Source organism: Ceratotherium simum, chromosome 26, assembly GCF_057802395.1.
Source record: "Ceratotherium simum simum isolate JZ-2026a chromosome 26, ASM5780239v1, whole genome shotgun sequence".
In the NCBI taxonomy this organism is placed as follows: domain Eukaryota; kingdom Metazoa; phylum Chordata; class Mammalia; order Perissodactyla; family Rhinocerotidae; genus Ceratotherium; species Ceratotherium simum.
Window position 1 is genome coordinate 28,584,046 of NC_141925.1, and position 23,073 is coordinate 28,607,118.

At 44.9% G+C, this 23,073-nt stretch overlaps 1 protein-coding gene across 8 annotated transcripts in view; it reads right to left on the minus strand.

Annotated features, from left to right (window-relative positions):
- Positions 1–23,073, minus strand: part of AUTS2 (activator of transcription and developmental regulator AUTS2) — a 1,117,069-nt gene that overhangs the window by 67,137 nt on the left and 1,026,859 nt on the right. For 7 of the 8 annotated variants that reach the window (XM_087417414.1, XM_087417420.1, XM_087417418.1 and 4 more), the window contains one exon: positions 16,105–16,156. In XM_087417414.1, coding sequence (XP_087273540.1) covers positions 16,105–16,156 — 52 coding nt within the window. Of the gene's footprint in view, positions 1–16,104; positions 16,157–18,792; positions 18,985–19,825; positions 20,887–23,073 lie in introns of those variants that run through there. The other variant, XM_087417419.1, reaches the window with a different exon arrangement.

Genomic DNA, 23,073 nt, shown 5'->3' on the forward strand with positions numbered 1-23,073 from the left:
GTTCAGCTGTGGTTGGAGAGTACAAATGTACACAGAATCATCACCTCAGTAATCTGCTTGTCTTCCAGAACATTCAGCAGCCCAGGGGCAGGAATGGAGGAAATAAGAGGACTGGATCGTCACCGGGGTTGACAGTTGGGAAGCGGATCTAACAGAATCCCTGGGCAGTGAGTGGTGGTGAGGATGCCTTGAAAATAACTGCATTTTAGGGTTCAAATACTTCTACATAGGTTTTTTTCAAGAATAAAAGTGGCTTTACAGTGATTCTCTGCCCACAAAAGCATCACTGCCCGTGAGGCTGACTGGCACACTGAGCCAAAGACCAGCACCAGACGGCAGTGGGCTGGGGGAGGGTTGGAGGCTCTTCAAGGAAGAAAGTTCCAAAGAAAATACATGAATAGCAGGGATTTCTTGTACTTTAGCCACCAGAAAACTCAAAGTAGGTTGGGCCATCCGACTTCATAAAGAACAAGCCAAAAAAGCTTCATAAGGGATGAGTGCTCTCCCATTAGGAAACCCATTCCTCTCCCCGCCCTGTACAAATACACACACTGCAAAGCGTGCTTTAAAAAATAGTGACAAGTTCTGGACAGTCAAAACAAATGAACAGTTTTAATAACTTCACTAAGATTTCCAGTGATAACTGTTGTCCCAGCACTTGAAATTCCGTCACAGCTTTTCCAGTTTAATTTTTATTAATCAGCAATATAACTCTCCAATTCTATAAACATATAAAGTCTAGTTTTGTGAGAGGTTAAGTTAAATATCACACTAAATCTTCCATAACATTAACTGGCTAAATATATCTGACATATGCCAAAAGTGCGGCTCTTCCCTACTCTTCTGTCTCAAACCTCTCCCTCAAGTTTTCCCAGGTTAAAACTGTGTAATAGGTATTTTTCCCAAACATACTGCAAACAGTTCAGGCTGAATGAGAAACTGGATAGTCGACAAGAGGCATTTCTTAATTTGCCAATTCAAAGGGCCCCTTTTAGGTGGTGCTGGCACAGGAGAAAGAGTAGGAGATTGGGAGGCCAGGAAGTTAGGACACAAGAACTGGCTCTGTCACTTACCAGTCACAGAACAGTCTTCCCACACATAAAATACCTACTTGGCTGGGCTACTGTATGAATTAAACAAATCAGCATATAAAAATGCCTGGCACACTGTAGGCACTCAATATACGTGGGCAGCCACCCATTCCTTTCTGAAAAATACCCAGTTGGGAATCATCGGATTATCCATTAATGCCAAATGAGTTGATTAGATCAAGTAAGATTCAAACTTTTCCTTACTTTCTTTCATCAACTCAGACTCTGGTTATAACCTAAATTCCAAGGCTTGAAGTCACTTTTAGGATGTTGCATTTTAATTCACTGAGGTTCAACAAACAGAAACTGAGCCCCTACTGTATACAAAGCACCTGCTGGTCATCATGGGGTAGGTAGGGGGAGAATTCAGAGAAAAGGGGAAGACACTGATCTACAACTCTAGCAGGAAAGCCAGGATGCACCAGGTGTTCAAATCTTGGGAAGATGGAAGGCTTCCTGGAGGATGTGGCATTTGAACAGAGCTGTGAAGGACACCTGTGACTTTAAATGCACACACACATACCTGTGTATAAACTCACCCGATGTTGCTCTCTTTCACATAGCATTTTAATTTTTAGACATTTTGTCCCTTCCATTGATAAACAAAAATCATGCAAGAAATTAATTCGATGAGTTAAAAACATGGGTTAGATCTATTCTAAGGAAAATACAGAGAAGAGTGCAGATATATTAAAAATCCTGGTAGGGCACCAACTTCTTACTCTGATAACTTGCAACTAAAAGGGAAGAATGAAGCATTTATCTTGCCTTTCCTTTGATTATATTTGAGGGTAACCAAAGATCTCTAGTTGATGAGGGAAAGCTCTGTTGTACGGAAGAATTTCAGCCAATAAATGTGGAGGGTTGTAGAAAAGTCACTCTACTGTCATCTCTAATGAAATACTGGATCAGGCAAGGATCCTCAATGCATGAAACCATTAGATGATTGATGGGGAACTTGACAATGCAGGTATCAGGATGCCACAGCCTGAACTTACTGAACAATCTTGGCATCCCTAAAACTCGGACATCAAGACATTGTGGGTACCCAGATGTGAGGCAATCTGAAGTTCACTGCAAGGCCTATGGCGCTTTCTTGCCAAAAAGTCTAACCTCAATCTAGTCAAAGCTCTAGGGCCAACTTCCATTTATAGGAAATATGAGGGACAGAGGAATAAACTAAATGACACCACAAGGGCTTCCAGAATGTGGGACAGTCTACAGGACAGCTGACCTGGTTTCTGCAACAAGTCACTGACTTGAAAAGAATGAGAGGCTAGGGAGAGGGGGGTCAGCTCTAGACTAAGACAAGTAATATGTGATCCTGGTTTGTATCCTGATGGGAACACATCATGTAAAATGACACTTGTGAGACAATCAGGGAGATGGGGTTATGGATGGGTATTAGATGATACTGAAGAATTACTGCATATTTTGTTACTTTGATAACAGAATGTAGTTATGTCAGAAAAAACTCTTCTTTTAGATGTGCACTGAAGTACGTAGGGGTGAAATGACATGATGCTTGACATATGCTTTAAAATACCTCAGCAATAAAGAAAAACAGATATTGCTCTATCTATCCAATCAACTAAAAACAATTGTGGCAAAATCTTGAGAAATGTGAATCTGGATAATGAGTGTAAATGGAGGTTCATTCTAATGTTCTCTAGGTTTAATTAAGTTTATGGAGGTTCATTCTAATGTTCTCTAGGTTTAATTAAGTTTAACAATTTTCATTTTTTTAAAAGCTCCTGATGTGGATCTGTGATTCACTTTCATATGTAAATTTCATTTCACACTTAAAGACATGTTTCCTATGACTTTGAATTGATACTCAATTCAGATATTCATTCTTGCAAAAAGCACTTAAATTTGTAAAGTTTTAAGACACATGAATCCCAAAGTCTGCTCCAGGGACCAGAAGCTTCAGCATCACCTGGTTACTTGTTAGAAATGCACGCTCTTGAGCCTCACCCAAGATTCACTGAACCAGAGACTGTGGTGGTGGGACTCAGCAATCTCTGTCTTAACAAGCCCTGCAGATAATTCTGATGCAGGCTAATGTTTGAGAACCACTACTTTAACATACCAGTCTTGGGAGATGCCTATTCCAAAGGACATATTAAAAAGCTTTAGTATTTAGGTGACTTGCTGAAACTTCTTAGGGTATTACATTTTTTGAGAAAACCCAACTTAACAGATATGATTTTATAGCCTTAAAACTTTATAATATTTCTCATGAAGGGGAAAAAATATTTCAACATTGCTGTCCATTATTCCACAATCCTGGCTATTGCAGTTTCATAAAGAATTTACACAGTACTTCGTTTGCAAAACAGTCAGTTGTAATCATGGCACATCTGCCCAGTGTGTGTGTGTTTTGTGTTGTGATAACCCTTCATACAGATGGCAAGCGGGCATTTATGCTCTGCCAACAGGAACTAGATAGAACAGTTTGTCTTTGAGAAGCAGTTGAGCAAGTTAGCTCAGCTGGTTACAGCGTAACATTGGCCCAAGGTCATGGTTCCAATCCCATTTAGATCAGATAGCTTCACTTTATATTATAGCCCTAGCATCTGCCAGCCACCCTATACACAAGTAGAGCTGTTCACTAGGCTAGAGAGAGTGGAGTATTGGAAATCCATGACAATTGAGGACATGAGGAGGACAACTGATTCCAATGGCAGGTCCACAGTATTACTTTCAACAGATCCGGTGCCTCTGACATTAAAAATAAATAAATACAAAGGCTGCCCAACAATGAACAGACCTATTCTCTGTTCAATAGAGTATGGATTTCATCAAGTGATTCATAGGTCATCTGATCATCTGAGCATGTAGAAAGATCTCACTGCCAAAATGCGCTTCCTTGCATCTAGACCAGCGGTTGTCTACATCAGAAGCACCTGAAAGGCTTGTTCAAAACAGATTGGTGGGCCACACCCCCAGCGTTTCTGACTCTGCATATCTAACAAATACTCAGGGGATGCTGATACTGCTGGTCCAGGGACCAAACTCTGAGAATCATTAATCTAGACCCAATTCTGTACCTGAATTCCATCTGATCCATTCCTTTTAATGGTGAGTTCCTTATCAGCAGAGACTCTGCCTTTTCGATACTCAATAAAACTAAGTATTGGGCCCAGAAACCCAATCCATGACACATCAAGAAGATGAGGAAGGAGTAGAGTTGAACTGCAAACATTCTTTAAGCATGCTAAGCTGGGCACTGGACTGGCAGCATGGCCTTGGTCCTATCTTCCAAAAGCTGACACTGTATTTCTGCAGCTCCTTCTCAGAGGAGTTCTAAAGGAGTAACAGAGAAGACCTCGGAGTGTGTGTGTGTGTGTTTTTAGGCCAGCTTTTGCCACAGATGCAAATGGTCACCAGTACTTGAGACTCCTCTCTCCACAGTCCAGCCTTACCTGCCCGCCAAACATAGCTGCCTGCCTGCCTCCCGCCCTCCTTGTTCTAGGATGTCAGTTGTTCACCTGTATGGAAATGACAGCTGCTTGTCACGGTCTACATGAGAGGCCTCACTTGCAGCAGTAACTAGCAGGCCATTTCCAAAGCTGTCATTCTCTGGTGTCAGCACAACCCACTGTTCAAAGATCTGCTCTGACATGAACCAGGCAGCGCCGTGACTGTCATTGCCGCGGACCCCTCTGTGCTCCGACACTGATGGCAGCTGCTCGGCGCCCAGGGTTTGTTTCACCCAATTATTTGTTTGTCACTCGGAAGCCCAGGGTGTCGAGCAGGTACTGTGGAGGTATTTTTGGCCTGATGCACAGGCAGAAAGCATAATGAGGCCCTCAGGTGAGGGTCTATTTTGTCAGTTAGGTGCTAAGATGATGTGCATCGAGAAGCCTGAGTAGCAATTAGGATATTTGAATAAGATAAGATACCTTGGCAGCATGCTGAGGAGGCTCAGTAAGTCAGCCTTAACTTTTAAAATGCCAAAAAACCCTTAGAGTAGGCAGTTTTCAAGTTTGTCCTGGAGCTAATACAGAAGAAGGAGGCGTAACAGCTGTCTTTCCTCAACCCGGAGGGCCCCCAAAAGGAAAGGGCTCACACTAGGCACCAGCCTGACTCGAAGGTTGCTCTGGGGCGGGGGGGGGGGGGGGGGGTGAGGCCCCAGCCAGACAGGGGGAATGGGGCATTCATGCCAATATCAGTTACGATATTTGGAGGCAAGGCCAGAGTGGCAGTGGAGAGCCATCCTTTACCAGTTATCCCCAAGCTGCCTATTTAAGTCAGGAGTTCCTACTGCCCGCGGGAATAGAAGTCAAATTGATTTGCTGTCTAACATCTTGGGAAGAGGGCATTATACAGGGCAATGTGGCCCCTACAGCCAAGTGCAAAAACAAAACCACAAGATTTAGTTTATAATCTAATATTCAACCAAAGCCCACAGCAGCAGTGCCCGGCTTCTAATCCAGGAATTTGTTTCCAAAATTCTCAGTGTCTCATCAGTGACATCCTTCCTTTCTACAGTTAACAATCTGAGAAAGCAAGGTGGACAGTCCAGACAGACCTAATTCTCCTAAATAACACGATGGATTTGGTAACAATAAAATGAACCCAGCTCCTCCTTAAATCCCTTTGCAATTTTAGTTTGTGCCATCTCTTAGGGAACGCCAAGATACTGAAAGTATTATTTCTTTTTCTTTATTCTAAAACAAACTTTTCTCCCAATAGGTGGGAGTAGGCTGTGAATAAAGCTAAAATCCAGCAAACAGCAAATGTGGTATTGGGAGAAGGAAGTCAATATTATCATCACCTTCCAGCAAAAGCAAAGTAGGAAGTAAGATTGCTCCAGTCAAGAAGGCCTAGATTAACTTTTGAAGAAGCAGAGCTCTGATGAATTGCTTGGTGTACCAGCATCTGCTGACAGCTAAAGATGGATGGTGAGGTGGTAACATTACCTTGATTATCTAGAATGGTCCATCCAAGCCTCATTTCAATTTACTTTGGTAAAATGAGTCACTCCATAGAAAAAGAAGCTTCCTGGTAGCTTGCCCCTGGGGTGCTCTAAGGCAGGGCCTTGCTCTTGGTAAGTAACCCCTGCCCTCCTCCCCCTCCGTCTAATCTGTGGCAATCCCTGCCAAGAAATGGTCAGTCATTCCATTTGAGAAGTCAAGTACAAAGGAACCCGGCACCTAAGTTCTTCATACAGTAGGGTTTTGTAAACATTTTCTAAGCAGATAAAACATCTCTTTTAACACCACTCGAGATGCAGACCAGCAGAGAAGGAGGATTCTGCATTGTTTCTTATTCTGGAGGTTAATACCTAACAGCTGGTACTGAAATTGTAGCCAACTCCCTCTGGCCTGGCTCCTCTTGCCCCTGAGGCTCAACCTCCTCTTACCTCCAGGATCTTTCTCATTGAAATGAAATCTCCTGCAGAGGAGAGAGGTTTATACAGCCCTATTCTTGCTCACAAGTTCAGGACTGAAGTCATGCGACTGGCTGCAAAGCACCACTTCCTTCAAATGCAAGTATTCACAGCTATGCAGGAAAAATGTATGCCCTTTGCAAAAGCTTCAGACTCTGAAAGGACCTAGAACACTCCAAAAGCAAACTTTGGCCTTTAGACCTAGATGGGATCTTGGAGTCCATCCAATGTTACCAGTGAGAAAACCAAGTTAGATGGAGTGATTTGCTTATGGTTACAAGTAGCTCTGCTCAGACTTGAGCCTGGACCCTCTATTACTAAAAGTAGTGCTTACTGTAGTACATCCCATCACCTCCTGGTAATATGCCGATCTGGCAAAAATTTAAGCAACAATGGTGCCGGTGTGGTGGCGTAGTAATTTAAGTTCGCATGCTGTGCTTTGGTAGCCCAGGGTTCGCAGGTTTGGATCCTGGGCGTGGACCTACACACCACTCATCAAGCCATGCTGTGGCGGCGTCCCACATACAAAATAGAGGAAGACTGGCACAGACGTTAGCTCAGCAACAATCTTCCTCAAGCGAAAAAAAAGAGGAAGATTGGCAATAGATGTTAGCTCAGGGCCAGTCTTCCTCACCAAAAACAAAAACAAACAAAAAAATTTAAGCAACAAAATGTAATTGAGGAAACATGAAAAAAAGAGGCCCTATTGACAGGTGATACACAGAACTTTACAATGCTCCTCCAAATCTTTGCAATAGCTTAATTAATTTAACAAAAGCATTGATTTTTAAAATGGCAAATCTGTGCCCACAGAATACCCTCCCTGAAAGGGCGACATCTTCTGCAGTCTACTGAGGGTTGATCTACTTCTGGGTTGCTGACCCTTCAGCTCACCTTATATCAGCTTTTCCTCCTAAGAAGGTCTTAAGGCTATTTTTTTTTTTTTTAATTAGTGAGTGGCTTCTTTCCCACTACACCATTTAAACAGGTTTTCAAATTTTAAAATATGTTTAAACTCTTATTATTCTGGTCATGTTTCATGTAATCTGTTCACTGCTATATCTCCCGAGCCTGTTACATAGTCAGTGCTCAATAATACTTGTTGAATGAAACAATTTCAGTATGGCTTCCACTTTAAGCCAATTGATGGAATAAATGGAATACACTGATGTCATTTATTTCACAGCTGACGAATCCAGTTTCAGAAGAGGACTCCTTGTCAAACTCAAGTTTACGGATAAAGAAGCCTTAAGAGATCAGCCCAAGAAGTCCAGCAGAGGACAGTCTACACTTGGAAAATCAAAAATTGATGTAAAATAAGATGAATTACATGGTTGGGCTTTCGGCAAGAGGAGCTTTGTATGGAAAAGCCTTTCCTAGCTATAAACAGATAATGAGAAAATGATGTAATCTTGACTAAAATTAGGTTTTAGTGTTACTCTACTGAGAGATGTGAAAGGTGATAGATAAGAGGGGGAAAATGTTTTCCAAGTGGCTTTTAAAGGCATCCAAATATAACCACCTCCCACATCAGTCTATTAACAGGCACACTTGAGACAGTTCCCTCTTCAAAAGGACTCTTAGAAAAAGCAATGATGTGCTCTCAACCTCCTCCTTTATAAGACAAGGTTTACGAGGGTCAGAGGAGATCTGAGCGCCCACAGAACACTCCTCCTTATTAACAGAGGCCCTCCCGCCTCAGCACAGATTTGGGCCTCGTGCTTATGTCATTGGTTGCTGGGGAAATGCAAATGCCCCTGCTTGAAAATCCTAAATCACTTCTAATAAAATCTGGCTAAAAGTAAAGATCAGTCCACTTACAAGCACAGGAATGAACATGAGAGTAGAAATATGGAGAAACATGGTATTATTAGAAGGTGAGGAAACCTGAGATGACTACAGTGAGCCCAGCTGTGATGCAGTAACCATGATGATTTTGGCCACACCTGCTCAGATACTGGTGGACATCCTGGGATGCCAGGAAGTCCTGGGTGAGACCCTCCACCATCAAGGGAAAGTTTCTACCAACCTCCGGGGAACATAAAATATCTTGGGATGGTGTGGTGGAAAAAGCCCCAGGGACTTGGCCTGGCCAATGATATGGCTAGAAATGCCACATCCACAGCCATCTGAAACTTTAAGAGGCATTCCACGTTCTGCCTCTACTCTTTTCCCTCTAGCAAGATAACTACCACGGTGGGGGCTGCTCCTTCAGCCTGGGTCCCAGAATAAGGACAAGGAGAGCTGCAGCTGCTCCACAGTGACACTGACTATGAGACCTCTGATGGTCTAAGCCTCTGCAGCATATCGTGCAAAAGCAGATGAACAGAGACCCTATTAACTGATGTTGGAGGGTAAAAACATCTCTCAAGAACCAGCCATGATAGTCCACCACTTGTTGTACTGCTATGTACTGGTAAAAGGTCTACAACAGAAAAACACATGGGACATGGTGGCTCTTCACTCTAAGCTATACCAGTGGCAGAATATTTATTTTTCAACTCTTGGATTCAGTTAATGCTGAGAGGCTTGTTCAAATGGACAATTCTGCACATAACACCCCCAGAGACCTAACAGAGCACCCCACAAAGGATTGGCGCCTTCCACTCCTATCTACAGGCTTCAAGAGTTGGTAAGAAATCATTTCTAGGAGGGGAACCAGAGGCACAGCAACTTATGGCCGGCTTCCCAATGGATGTAAAATGAACCTCCAAATACCAATTTATGGGCCACCTTACATAACCAGGCCTTAGAATGCACTCTCCCAGTAAGTTCAGGCAAGCTCAGCCAACTGACGGAAGTCAGGGCTATGGAGTGGGAACGGGGTATAGCAGAGTGGTAGAGAACCTCTGAATTCAAGCCTAGAATCTCTGGTGAATTCACGAAGTGGGTCTTCAATGGAGAGCCATTTCCACGTTTTTAAAGCATAGACTGGGCAAGTAGGTAAAATACTTCGATGGCTGCCCCAGGCTAAATCAAAGACAGCCGAGCAAAAGTTCAGGCACCATGAAATTAATAAAATCACTGTTGCACTCACTCCACCACAGGGTCAGAAATAAACCGGTAAAAAGCCGGAATGCATGGAGATTACTTGAGTGGGAACCAATCATTTCTCCACTGAAGTTTTTTGACATTTTCTTATACAGCATATTCACCGGCTTCATAATTCACCAAAGTTGCTTCCTGAGACTGAGCATTGCTGGGCTTTCTGAGTAACTGAGACACATTTTGTTTGTTAAATAAATTCCAGGCAAGAGTATATTTGACTTATGCACAGGAGAGGAAAGAATTCTTATGTAAGCTGCAAAACAATGGAGTTTTATCTTATCTGAGGAACTTACTGCCGCTTGCCTGTGTGTGTTTTACTGCCAAAATAAAATAAATTGAATCAGCTCACACATGATAACATGCTCTTTCCTAACTCATACTAATTGCTTGGCTAATTGATGTTTGTTGAACTTTCTCCATTTCATTGAGTGATTAGGTACAAAGCTAACAGTTGACATCTGTAGGCGCTTAACTGGCGTCTGTAATTACTGTTAATGTTAAATAATTGTTAGTTAATTGGAGTGGTAACTGACTGAATGGAATCCAGATTGTGAAGCAAAAAGAAACGTAGTTAAATAAACATACATTTTCAAAGAAAACAACATTTTTCTGCAGTTGTCAGAAACTAGAAATAATCCAGAGGCCATGGGATAGCCACAGGCTTCCTCCATGCAGGAAACTCTCCACATCTGGGGTTGACCCCACGTACTTGAAAGTGTTGGGAGAGAGGAGGCCCTTTGTCATCGAACTGTTCTCATTAAAGACTCTCCAGAACTCATGTGATGTTTTTTATTCCAACTGTCTACTATGAGTGTGTATTACTTTCTGAGACAACCAAATACTACATCACTGGCTAAACAAAACACTAATGAATGGCTTGAAGAGAGAGGCTGGTCAACATTCGAGCTTTTTTGTCAATATTGCCAAGTACGGAGAAAATTCTTTCGGAGAACAGCAACAATCATTCAATAAAGTAAGCGAAGAGCTTTTTAGTGGGCTCAAACGTAAACAGACTGGTGTTAGATCATCTGACTGAAAGAAAGGAATCTGTTACACAGTAATCTGCTCAGCTCACAAGGGCACTCAGGAGCTGGAGACCTGGCCTACGTTGTCTGGAAAAGTGGCATCGCTGTCAGCATTCTACTCCAAAGACACCATCAAGAGCAATTGGAATGCTCAAAATATCTTCCAGCCCCTTTAGTAAAACTCCAGTGATGGGATCCACTATTACACCCAGGATGTCCCCACCATACTCATCCACAAGGTCAGGGAAAGACCAGGTAGCAGTTGATGGAAAAATATCCAGAGGGAAACACTTTCTCACAATATGGAATATTTTTAGTTCCTTAGGACAAGGCATCTGTTTCCAAGAATTCTCAAGGAATAATTCTATACCACAAATTCTGTATGTAAGAGTCTGGCTTCTATAGGAAGGTCAATTTCCATAACAAAAGGAGCTGATTGCATGCTATTTGCAGTGTGGGTGGGAGGAACCCAGCTACTCATAACTCCTTTGTCTTGCATCAAGCACCAATTACTCTTCAATAGTATTTAATTTTCCACACATCAGACATCACTATCTCCTAAAGACCCAAGAAAATGCTCTGAGACAGTACAAAAAAAGTCCAGAGAAAGAAAAATAAAGAATGAGTGATAGTCCAAGATTCCCTTATCTAGGATTTAAGACATTACAAAAATGCAACCAATTTAGAGGCTGAAATTGGCTCAGTTTACTCTTCTGCACATCGGGAATGTGCTTTACGTCATGTCCTCCTTACAACTAAACCTAAGACACTACAGGGAATTGCAAAATGGTCTCCATATGTTCATTATAATTGGATTTTAAACTCTAAATCAATTTTTTTTTTTAAAGAAAGCTACCCCACAGTCAACTGCATTATTTTTATTTACATAAGAAGAACAGAATTACTTGAGGGAAGGGGCTTTTCTTAAAAGCCAATGGTAGCCTTGGTGGTAATGTAACTCTCACCTTTTTTTCATCAAACCCAGGAATGCCGCCTTCATGTCTAAGCCTAATGAATGAGGTGAGATGGCTGCCATTAAAGAATCTATTAGGTATGGAACTACTGAACCTCATCACACCAGTCAGTATCTCTAGTAACTTGTTTCTCACCTCATCTCCCCAAATCTCAACCAATTTTTTAAGCCAGGTTTTCCTTCTAGGCTGCTGATAAAACCACACTGTCAAAAATACCCAAAGGGCCCAGTAACCTAAGGGCTCCACCCTCATCTGTGTCTCATGGAAATCCTCAGTACAAAACCAACCCCAAGAAGAGGTCGGGTGTGTCCACTAGCAGGCCTGGTGGGGCCTGGAAAAGGAAAGACAGTCCTGGTCAGAGAGAGCTCAAGATGGCCCCAGCGCTCCACCTGGTGCTCATCTTGGTAAATGAGTGTGTACCAAAATTCCCCACAGCTAACCTGGGGAGGGGAGGTGGGGTTCCACCTAGGAGGGTGGGGGGGGTTGGTCCTTTGATGTTCACATTTCAGTAGATGCATGGTGCTCACAGCAGGAGGGAGCATACACCAGGGACCTCCTCCTACCTGGATTATTCCCCACTCAGCACTTCAGAGATGCCCGCTCAGCTAGGCCCAGTTCTGTAACAGCCAGCTGCGGAGGCCTTTGCCCAGGAGGGCCCAACACTACAATGTGAGACAAAGGCAAAGGAAAGAGAAGGGGTGAGCAACACACCTGCCCCCCTCTCATCTATAACTGGCCTTGGATGCAAGATAGATCCTGGGAAAGAGGGCTCCGAGGCAAGAAGGTGCAGCAATTCAAGGCCTTTTCTCTTCCCTTAACCTAGACCGTGGGCCCATACCAGGGCTGGTAGCATGTAAACACAGGGCTCCAGAGAACACCTGACAATGGTTCTCCTTCCTTCCAGACAGGGCTTCCCTTCTTTTCTTTCCTCCTCAGGGAGCTCTGCCCTGGAGCAATTTCAGAGTTTAAACAAGATTAAACTATCCTGGCAGGATGGTCAGGTACAGCAAAGGACTCCTTTTCTGCATTTCTGTCTATATATCAAAGTGGCAAAACCACCAAGAAGCAGGACCTAGAATAGGTAAGAAAGGGTAATAAATACTAGCTGGCCATAGTGAATCGGCCAGAGAGTTCCTTTTAAAGAGAAATACTCCAGAATTTGGGATATAAATCCTGTTGCCCCTATAGCAGTTCAACCAACTAAATACGGACAATAAGTTAGTCTCTCTCTCTGTCTCTGTCTCACTGGGAAAATTAATTTTTCTTTGGCAGATGGTTGAGTCACAAAGACAGAAGGATTCATAAAATTCACATGAACATCCTGTAAACATTTAAACACATAAAGATTAAATAAGGCAACCATGACCTTGATTAAAGTTAAACTATTTTTTTTATGTCTACAACCCTAAGCCCTGCCATTTGGAGACTCATCTCCCCACCTCTTTTGACACGCTTGGTTCTCACTGGGCACGTCATGTGTACATATGAGCATGCACTGTTTGATTAATTTGTTTTAAAATGGGAAATAAAAAGCATCAGAAGAAAACAATGATTTGGAACACCTAAACACAAAAATCTTACCCGTTCTCTATAAAATTGGATGGACTGTACAACACAGAGAAAGTCGAAATAAAATCAATGGGCAGAAGTGATATAAAGCATATTCACTGTACCTGCTGTTTCAGCCCCTCCCACCTTCTCAACTAATTGTTTTATTCCCACCAGAGATGTCAGCCAGGACTAGGAGGTCTGGCTATGATTGAAAATTCTGACCTAAAGAGGCTAAATGACTGATTCAAGCTCACAAACAGACTGATGGGACTTGAGCCACGACCCCTGCTGCTTCAGCCTGGAGCTTCATCCCTGGACTGCAGAGCCCAACATCAAAGCTGAGCCCCCCAAACCCCTACCACAATCAGCTTGTGAGATTAGCACTGCCCTCCCACGGTGAAATTTTATGGGCCAAATCTGCCCGCCACCAGGCTCAGCAGCATAATCTCACCAGCAGCTTAAAGCCACGCTTCAAGGCCAGAACACCAGGGGACTCCTGAGAGGGAGAGGTGATACGGGGCTTTAAACATCTGGAGGCGGAGGAATACACGTGTCAGCTTCCCTGCACTCTTGTTAGACTGTTCAATTAGCTGAGGCTTTGAAGATTTTCCCAGTAGTGTTTGTTACCTGGTATAAATTTGCCCTTTCTCACAATGCTTTTTATCGCTCCTGGCTAAGAATACTGGACAGAGACGGGAGACCTGACTTGCAGGAAGGCAGGCCGCTCTGCAGGACAACTTGAACTTGATGTGCATGAAGCTGACAGTTCCTTGAAGGCCCTGTCAACCATGTGTCCAGTAAACACTGCCACCACCCAGAGTAAAAACAGACCAGGACCCACAGGCACATATCCAGACTCTCTGCACCTGTCTTGAAGCAATTATTGACATTATCACCGTACAATGACTCTCTTTTTGAAGTTGTTTTCCTGAATTTAGCAGTTTGAATACTAATCCCCTTAACAAAACTGTCCCCCTGCTTTCCCCCTCCCCTGGTCCCCTTAATCTCTTTCCCTGGAGGGAGGAGGGCGGGTGCTGGATACCACTCAGTCTACTTTGCAGCACCTGGATTTGCACTGATTCCGTCTCTTGTCATTCATGTTACCAACAGGAATTAGCATAAGGCATTAAGGGGGAACGCTGGAGGAGAAAAGAAAGGCCATTTTGATGGAAATAGGGGCAAAGGAATAATCTGCCATCAACTAAAATGCTTATTTGTGTATGGTTTCCCAAGCAAAGCTTAGAAAAAGCCTATGTTGATTTTAGTGTACACAAAGAAACCTTAATCCTTTCAAGGCAACTAAATCACTCCCAGAAAAGCAGCTCAGAAGAAAGGCACCCTGTCAGGGGGATGACTATTCACAACCAAATAGATGCCACAAATCACGCTCTGTAAGTAAACAAAAATAAGAATGTGGGGAACATTTGACTGGAAAAAGGAAAGGGGGGCAGAAGCAGGAGGGAGGAGGCAGAGGGGCGCTACTTGTCATCAGTCACTCTTCACCTGCCCTGAGGAGGGCCCTTCAGCCTGGCCAGGGCAGTAGGTCCCATGGAGGGGAAATACATTCCACAGCTTTTTACAGCAAACTAGCAAAAGGGAGACACAGTCACATGGGGCTGGAGGTCCAGAGGAGGGCTGGGTGGGTTGTCACTGAAACACAGAACACCTCCTTTTGATGATCTGTCCCACCTCAGTCTCTTCCAACCCTCTTTTCTCACATGGATACGTCACTGTCTACCACTCCTCTTCCCTCATCAAAATGAGCAATAAACAATTATGCATTTTTACTTATGAGCACTGTATGCTAGATTTCGAAATGCACATATCTTCTTTTATTGGGCCTTTAGCATTATGGATAACAAATTTATATCAACTTTCAGTCCATCAAAAAATATGACGAAATATAAAACTTGAATACTCTATTATGCAATAAAAAAAGATAAAATTCAATATGACAATAATTCTGGGACAATAATTCTGCTTATGTACATAAGCATATACACCTCAAGGGAACTCTAAACATAATGTACTATTTAAAATTGCAGTTGGTTCAAATTCTAAAATAATCTGGGAGCTCAAAATAACTGCACTTGGAAACGTGTCTTACCAACCAGCTAGCAAAAATGCTAGCCAAGGCAACTAGAGAATGCTCTAGTGGTTTCAAATTTCACTTTATGAAGGCCCAACTCTGTTCAAGCACTACGAGTATCTTCCATGGAACACAGAATGAGATTACCACAGAACGCACACTTTCTTCTTTTAGCAATTATCAGGCAAGCACCTAAATCAGGTTCTATAATGGAGAGGAAAAGATCAAATAGTTCATATAATTTATACCCATCCAATTATACACCTTTGCAAAGCCCATGGTAGAGACTTCTTTAAATTTCATTATTTCCAACAATACTGCTACAAACGAAAATTGCCCAGAAACCTATTGGCAATGATTTAAGATAGAGCAAGTTTTCCCTTAACGTACTGCACTATCATTAGCCTCTCTTACTCCACATTGCAGGTTGGAAGAAATTAACGGAACAGCACATATTTAAATTTTGCCCTCGTTTATTAACTTCACAGAAAGCCCACAGCAGAGTAAGGCTTGGTTTATGACCATAATACTGTGAATACTAAACATCCACTGATTATTAGTCTGCAGTACAAATCAGCTATTTATAGTCCTCCGACTGCTGGGTAGTTGATAAGTAACAATAAACTGAAGGCATTTTGAGAACTATTATTCTCCATTACCGCTACCTACATTAAATTAAAGTCATATAGATAGTAGTGATTTCTCAGTCAAATTCATTTAAATAAGGATTCAATGTATTCTTTTAAAATAAACTGTTCTTTAATGCATCACAAAAGCAAACAGTTTCTTTCTCCAGACAAAACACAAAACACGAACACTAGCTCCAGAACGAAAAGAGAAAGACCGTGGTTTTTAGTTCCATCTTTCCAGGCAATGACAATGAAACAAACATAAAAATAAGCCATTGCTCAGAATTAAGGAGTCTTACCTTTGTTTACAATAACAGTATTGAAGAGTTTTTCAGAGCTGGCATCTGATGCCTGAAAAACAAGAAGGGGAAAAAACTGTTATTGTCATTAATATTGTCGTCACCATCATCATTACTATTATTTTCAATCACTTTGCTACATTTTAGAAAAGCCAGACAGGGAAAGTAGCAATTTTCCCCAATCCTCCATCAGGTGGTGCTAGTTGACTGCATGAGACAGACCTGCAGTGCAGCTATTTGCTGGGGGAAAAAATCTGATTTTAAAAATGTGTCCTTATTAGACATATTATCGGTGCAAAACATATTTCTATGAGATGATACACAAAGCAATTCAGCTCACTCACATAATGATTTTGCAATTTCGTTGACAGAACATTATTTTGGAAATGGTACTTTTTTCATGATATTTGCAAACATGCCTATTTTTCAATTTTCTTTCACAATTCAGAAATGCCTATTGTTTAACACTAAGCTTTTCATCACTGAAAAGTGTCAACCCCAGAACTCCCAGAAATTAATTTTTAAAGACTCTCTGGTGACCTCTAAGATCCCTGTCCCTTATAGTAACCAGGACCACCTTGGCGTCGAAAGGAAGCCTACCTGCCCAAAAAACCCAACACTATACACGCCATCAGCATTATTTCCTTTCCATTTTCCAGAGATCATGTCTGCTAATAATTACAGTGGCTTGAGGAAAGTGAAATAAGCCTGTTTAAACAGCAAGAGTAAAGCCAATTTAAATTATACACTAATGTTCTGGAAAATAAACATCAAGTCAGTTTAGAGGAAAATGCTGTAATGTTTCAGAAGCACTGAATGGTGATTTCTGGAACTGGAAAAATTAAAAAATTAAGAATTAAGCACCCTACTATATAATTTGAGGATGTATTTGCATTTAAAGTTATAATAGCAATGTTACATTTATAGTTTTTGCTATGAAATCCTTGTAAGAAATCACTTATCCTTCACACCTTATACATAGAGATGCGTGTTTTGACAAAGCAAAACACAGAATGTTGAATAAATACAGAAGAAAGAAATGTAAGAAATAGAGGGAGGGGGAATCTGAAGTACAGCACATTCTGACTCTGGTTGGCTTTTGGGGACCAAGAAGATATTCAATTTAGTCTTTCCATGTTATGTTGATGAAAATGAGATACTCCGGTGTATTGAGATATTCCTGTGTATAGCATTCCTGTGTATAGCTGGGGAACATGTTCTAGTTCTCAACGCAAGTGCTGTAGAAGGACATTAAATATTTTTATTATGACTATTTTTCCCTTTAATTCTAATTTTCCAACTGTGGAGGTGGTTCAGAAGATTAATAAATCAAGAAAAAAAGGAATGTATGTGTAAAACAAGTGTGGAACTGCATACGTTTATACAAAAACATTTTAAAATAAATCCTAGATAGAGCTTTCCTTTTATTTTGCTTGCACAGAAAACACATTGAGGGCTTTCCTGACATGTTAAAAATAATTAAATAAAATTTCATATTATAGTAGCTTTTTATACAAATAAATTGCCAAAAAAGAGTTGCATGGAGGGGGAAACAAGATATGTATTAAACAGATCAAGAATATTGTTACAAAATCAAAAATTACAGGAATAGTGATGTTACATTGTAATACGAAGTGACATTTCTAGGAATATGTGTTGCCTAGCTAAAAACTTAGGGATATGAGTATTTCACCATTCTTCAATGAAAAAGTATCTCTTACTTCAAATTGGAACGGCTATGTTAAATTCATAGCTTAAAAAATAAACTGCAGCTGATAGTTTTAAAAGAAAAAAACAAAACCCTGTTAATTACATCATTTTACCAAACTAAAATAACCCTCGCAGATTTTGGGATTACCTATTAAAACAAGTCTAATTGGCCCAAAGAAATACAAAAACAAATTACTGCATCCCAAATGCAAAAAGCATGGGTGAGGAGAGAAAATGGTTCCTGACTGAGTTTTTATTTGCACTTGGGGTGTGTGTACGTGTGTGTGTGTTGTGAGCATGTGTATGAGAGAGGGAGATCGAATAGGACAGAGCTGTAGGTCAATAGGCCCTGCGGTTGTCTTTCACACCCTCCCTGGGGTTGCCACCTTTGTCAGTTCCACTGGGCTACACACCATATTCTCAAGTAGCTGGTTAAGGGATCCTCATGTCTGAAGAAAACTTAGAGGATGTGATTATTATGATGCCAACCAGTAAGTTACTAAGGAAATAAGTCTGACAGGATATTCAGAGAGACTTAGGAGTATGTCTTCTAATAAAACCTTTAATTATTTAATTAAAAGCTCTTCAATTTTCTGAGACATGCCACAAAGCCTGAAATGACACCTCTTGCAACTGGGGAAGGGGACATCTCCAAAAAGCCTCCAAAGAAAAACACCCAAAAGAAAATGATTGCAGTGGGATTCTGACTTATCATAAAATGATTCTAGATCCCTTCTTTCTTCCATCCAGGTGGTTAAGACTGTGGTGGACCACTGCCCTGAAAAGTCCGAAAAGAGCTTCTTAGCCAAAGTCTTATGTGGAATCTACAAGAAAATTCTTTGCTTTTACTCCATAAACTTTCCAAATTCTACCCAAGCTTTGACAGAATTTGTGCAAATTTTGGCTCCTTGGTTCTTAATTTTGGGGACGTTTTCTTTTCCATTGTTTTTAGATAAAAGCCTTAATTCCTTATATTACCTGGACCATTTTCCTGGCTCGGTTTTTCTTTTTTATCAGGAAGCGCTAATGGAAACGTGGTGAGCCGAATTAGCAGGCGAGCGGAGCTTTCCCTTCACTCCTTCACTCGCTAAGGACCTTCAGATTTTGCTCGCCATTTCGTTTCACCCCCCTTGCTCGGTTCTGGAGGGTGAGGGAGTGAAGTGGCTACATCTAAAATAGAAAAACAAAGCTGTCTTTGGGCTGCCTTTTATTTGGGGGAGGTGGAAGCAGATTTTTTCAATACTAAAAAATTACTTGACGCTGTAGTTGGTGTTGAAAAAAAGTTAAATTAGTCAGAGAGACTGGAGAAAGGAACACGGAGAACGAGGAAAACGAATAAAAGCCTTCCGTGCAGACGGGGGTGGGAGGCGGCCACTCCTGTTCGAGTCCACCTTAATCCGCTTCGGCCGCAGACCCCGGGGACGGCCCTCCGCACCCGCAGGGAGAAGAGCTTTCAATAAGAAAAGAGAAACCTCATCGAAACTTCAGCGCGAGTTCTTCCACCACTGCCGCCGATCCCGAGCCCAGATCTCCTTGGGCTTCCCTTGGCACCGCGTGCGGGCCAGGATCTCGACCTCGGCGCGGGGCAGAGCTACCCGGACACCGGGCAGCGAGCGCAGCGCCCAGGTTTCCAGCCCAAGCGGGCGCAGGCCCCGGCCCCGAGTCAGACGGAGCCCCTCGGGGCGGGGAGCGGTCGAAGCGGCTCCGGCCCCCAGGCCCTTCCGCGCACGACCGCGCAGCCCCGGCCGCCCGCGCAGCCGCTCCCCGACCGAACCCGGCCGGCCAAGGGAGGAAAGTACAAAGGCGGGCGGCCGGGCCGCGTAGAGAGGGAGGAAGGACAGGAGGGAGGAGGGGTGACGAAGGGGGGCTCAGGCGCGCCAGAAGCGAGGAGCCCGCCCCTGCCACCCCTGCCCGCCGTCCCGGCCGCCGCAACAAAAGACCCCCGACCCGGCCGCCTCCCTTCTGACCGCGGGCGGAGAGCGAGGGAGCCGCGCCCCCAGGGCTGCATTACCTGGTCGCAAAGGGTTAAGCGGTCCTGTCAGCCCCAAGTTCATGGTTTGGTTCCTTAGCAGGGCTCACGATGGGGGATCGTCAGAGACCAGGGGAAAAACCAGCCAAACCCACGAAGAGAAAACGCCCAACTCCGACCAGGCTCCGTCCGCAAGTCTCTCCTTTCCTTGCGAAAGTCCGAAAGCGGATGCACGCGAACCCAATCCGGACGAGAGAAGAGCGGCAGCTTCGGGGCGGCCGAGAGCCAGCGCCGCGCACACATCCAGCGCCGCCGAGGCCGGGCGGGCGGCGGGAGGGAGCGCGCCCGCCGAGGGCGCCCAGCCCGCGCTCGCCCGCTGCCTCCCCGCCGCTCCTGCGGCGCGCGGGGCCGGCCGGGCACGGCGGGGACTCGAGGAGCGTCCCGGGCGGGCCAGCGGGCGGGCGAGGCGGAGAGGAGCGGCCCGAGCCGCGGCTGCGGCGCGCGGAGCTAAGAGCGAGGCGGCGGCGGCGGCGACAGGACAAAGGAGACCATGTGCAGAGGGAGGGAGGAGGGAGAGGGAGGAGGAGGAGGAGGGCGCACCGCGGCGGCGGCGGCGGCGGCGGCAGCGGCGGCGGCTTCTCCCCGGCGGCCGCCTCGGGCTCCCCGACTGCCGGTCCCGCCTCTCCAGCAGCGCCGCGGGCCGACCGGTCCTGGTCCCGCCGCCGCCGCGGCGCTGCAGGGAGACGCTCCGGGAGTCTTTATTTTTAGCCGATCTCGCCGGCGCACGGCGCGGGAGGCGCTGCAGCGGCCGGGGCGCCGCGCTGGCTGAGCGGGGCCGGCAGTGCCTCCTGGCCGGAGCTCGCCGGCGGGCGGGTAGCGCCTGGGGCTGCCTCGGCTCCGGCCCGCGCTCCGCTCGCAGGCGCCTGCCTCTCCCGCCGGCTCACAGCTCAAGTGAACTCCATCGGCGGCCGCCGCCGGCGCTGCGGGCTCCCTGGCTGGAAGGGTGGCAGGAGGGGGCGGCGGCGGCACAGGGGCCCCTCGCTCCGGACTTCGCTCCCAGACTGCGCCGAGCGCGCCTCCTCCAGACGCTCGAAGCTCTGGGAGCGGGACTTCCTCGGCGCGCCAAGCGCGAGCCGCGGGTGCCACCGCCCCTCCCCCGCCCCGCCCCGCGCGCCCCGCCCCTCGCCGCCCCTCCTCTCGGCCCCGGCGCCGGGTCGGCCCCGCGGGGGCGCAGTCCCGGGCGCGACATCGACAGCTGTCGCTCCCCCCGCGGCTCGGGCCCTAGGTCCCCAAGGCTGCCTTCCCGGCGGGAGGGCGCGGCGGGAACTGCAACGCTCCGCGGCCTCCTCGCAGTTGCCGCTTCCAATATTGTGCCGCGGCAGGGAAAGGCTACTAGGCCCGCAGCCTGGGGTTGAAATGAGACTAGGCCTGTCACATCAGCAAAGAGCTGGCTCTCTGGGCGGCTGTGCGGGCTCAATGAGAAAGTGATGTATTGAAAACGCCTGGCACACAGTAGGTGTTCAATACAAAATATGCTGTTGAAAACGGAAGGGGGGGTGTTAGAGTCTAGTTTTAGAACAAAAAGGTCTTACTCTAACCTCATCCCCACTATGATCAAAGCCTGAATGTAGTGTGTTAGGTCTTAAGGATAACTGAGTACATGAACTGGCCATTGACAAATCCCTCCTCCGCTAATTCTTTAAATCCCCCGACATTTGTATACTTCACACCAAAGTGGAGCCGGTTGGTTCCCTGGCATCCACCAGATGTAGGGAAAGGATTAAAGCAATGCCACAGCCTCACTAAATGGACAGCAATTCCTATCACAGTAATATTTATCATCACTGTGTTCTCTAGTGCCCAGTGTCTGACATGGAAGGAGGGAGAGGGCTGAATGACCACAAACTTGGCCCTTGGTGGATTCCCTTGAGCAACCCACTCTTGCCAGAGCATACTCAACTCCTTTCTGTCCAGCCTGGTGGGCCCCCTCTGCAGAATTCTGCCCTCCTTACTCACTGTTCCAACCACAGAGGCCCTGAAAAGATACTAGGCCACACATGGGGGTGAGAAGACCCTCTGCATCTGGAGTTTTAATTCCACACCTGCAGCTTGGCGGGGTCCTTCCTTGGTACACAAGAAAAGTTGCCTCGATTTCTCTGGCACAAGGGAAAGAGGGCAAGCGAGGCCTAGATTGCAACTGGGAGGGTTCTAGGGTAGAGCAGGCACACTAGGGTGGAGTGAGAGCGAAGCCCACACTGACTTCCCTTCCAGTGCTGCTGTTAGGTGGAGGGCAGCTGGCAAGAGAGGAAAGGAGTAGGGCTTGGGAGAGATGTACACCCCATACAAATGACATGGAAACTGGTTTAAAGCAGTAATGTCCATTCCTCACCTCTTTGAAGTTGAACATCCATCACGGTTTGATTTCACGGCACTCTTGTAAAACCTCTCAAGGGAAAAAAAGGGGGTACTTGCTGTACGGCATAATTTTTTTCTTTAACCTCCAAATACAATTAATTTTGGAAATAAGAGGCTCTCTCTCTAGCCTCATACTGCATTCCCCTCCCAAATGGCAGCACTACATGATGTTTCTTAAAAAAAAAAAAAAAAAAAAAAATGTTTTAAGATAATAGAGATTTTTTTCTCTACCCCTACCCCCAGACCAATCAGAAAAGTGCCTCAGAAGGTGTAAGTTTGGAGTTGGATTTTCCAGTTGCTTACAAGATGTCACAAAACCCAACTGAGGCCCTTAGGCTAGGGGGCATTCGTTCTGAAGCTGTTTCTACAATACCAAGATAGCTCAAAGGCAAACATTAAATTTTCAAGAAAAGATATAAAATGTTGTGGCTTTTTTGGAGCAATCAAAATGGGACAGTTGTCTTGTCTTGTTGCTCTAATAAAATCAATACTACAGGGAAGAAATTGCCACAGTTTCTGCGAGGTCCCCTACAGGGTAAACTGAGATACACAAAAGCATGGGCAACTTAGCTGACCAACTAAAACAACCACTTAGCTCTCTAAAGTGCTTTTATCAGGCAGCATTTCTGACACTTATCATGCCTTGCATTAGACTGTCACCTCTGTGATTATCAGGGATTAGACCTCAGATGAAAGCCTGGGACAGATCTGCATGTGTCCCTGTATCTTGATTAACTGTAGTCGGGAGGAACGTAGAAACGCCAATAGCCAAGCCTCCAGAGAACCCACAGAACGCGGCCTCTGCACTACTGTGTCCATATTCAGTCCCCCTGCGCCACTCGCCCTGTCACAGTTCACCCCCACCACTTTGCTTT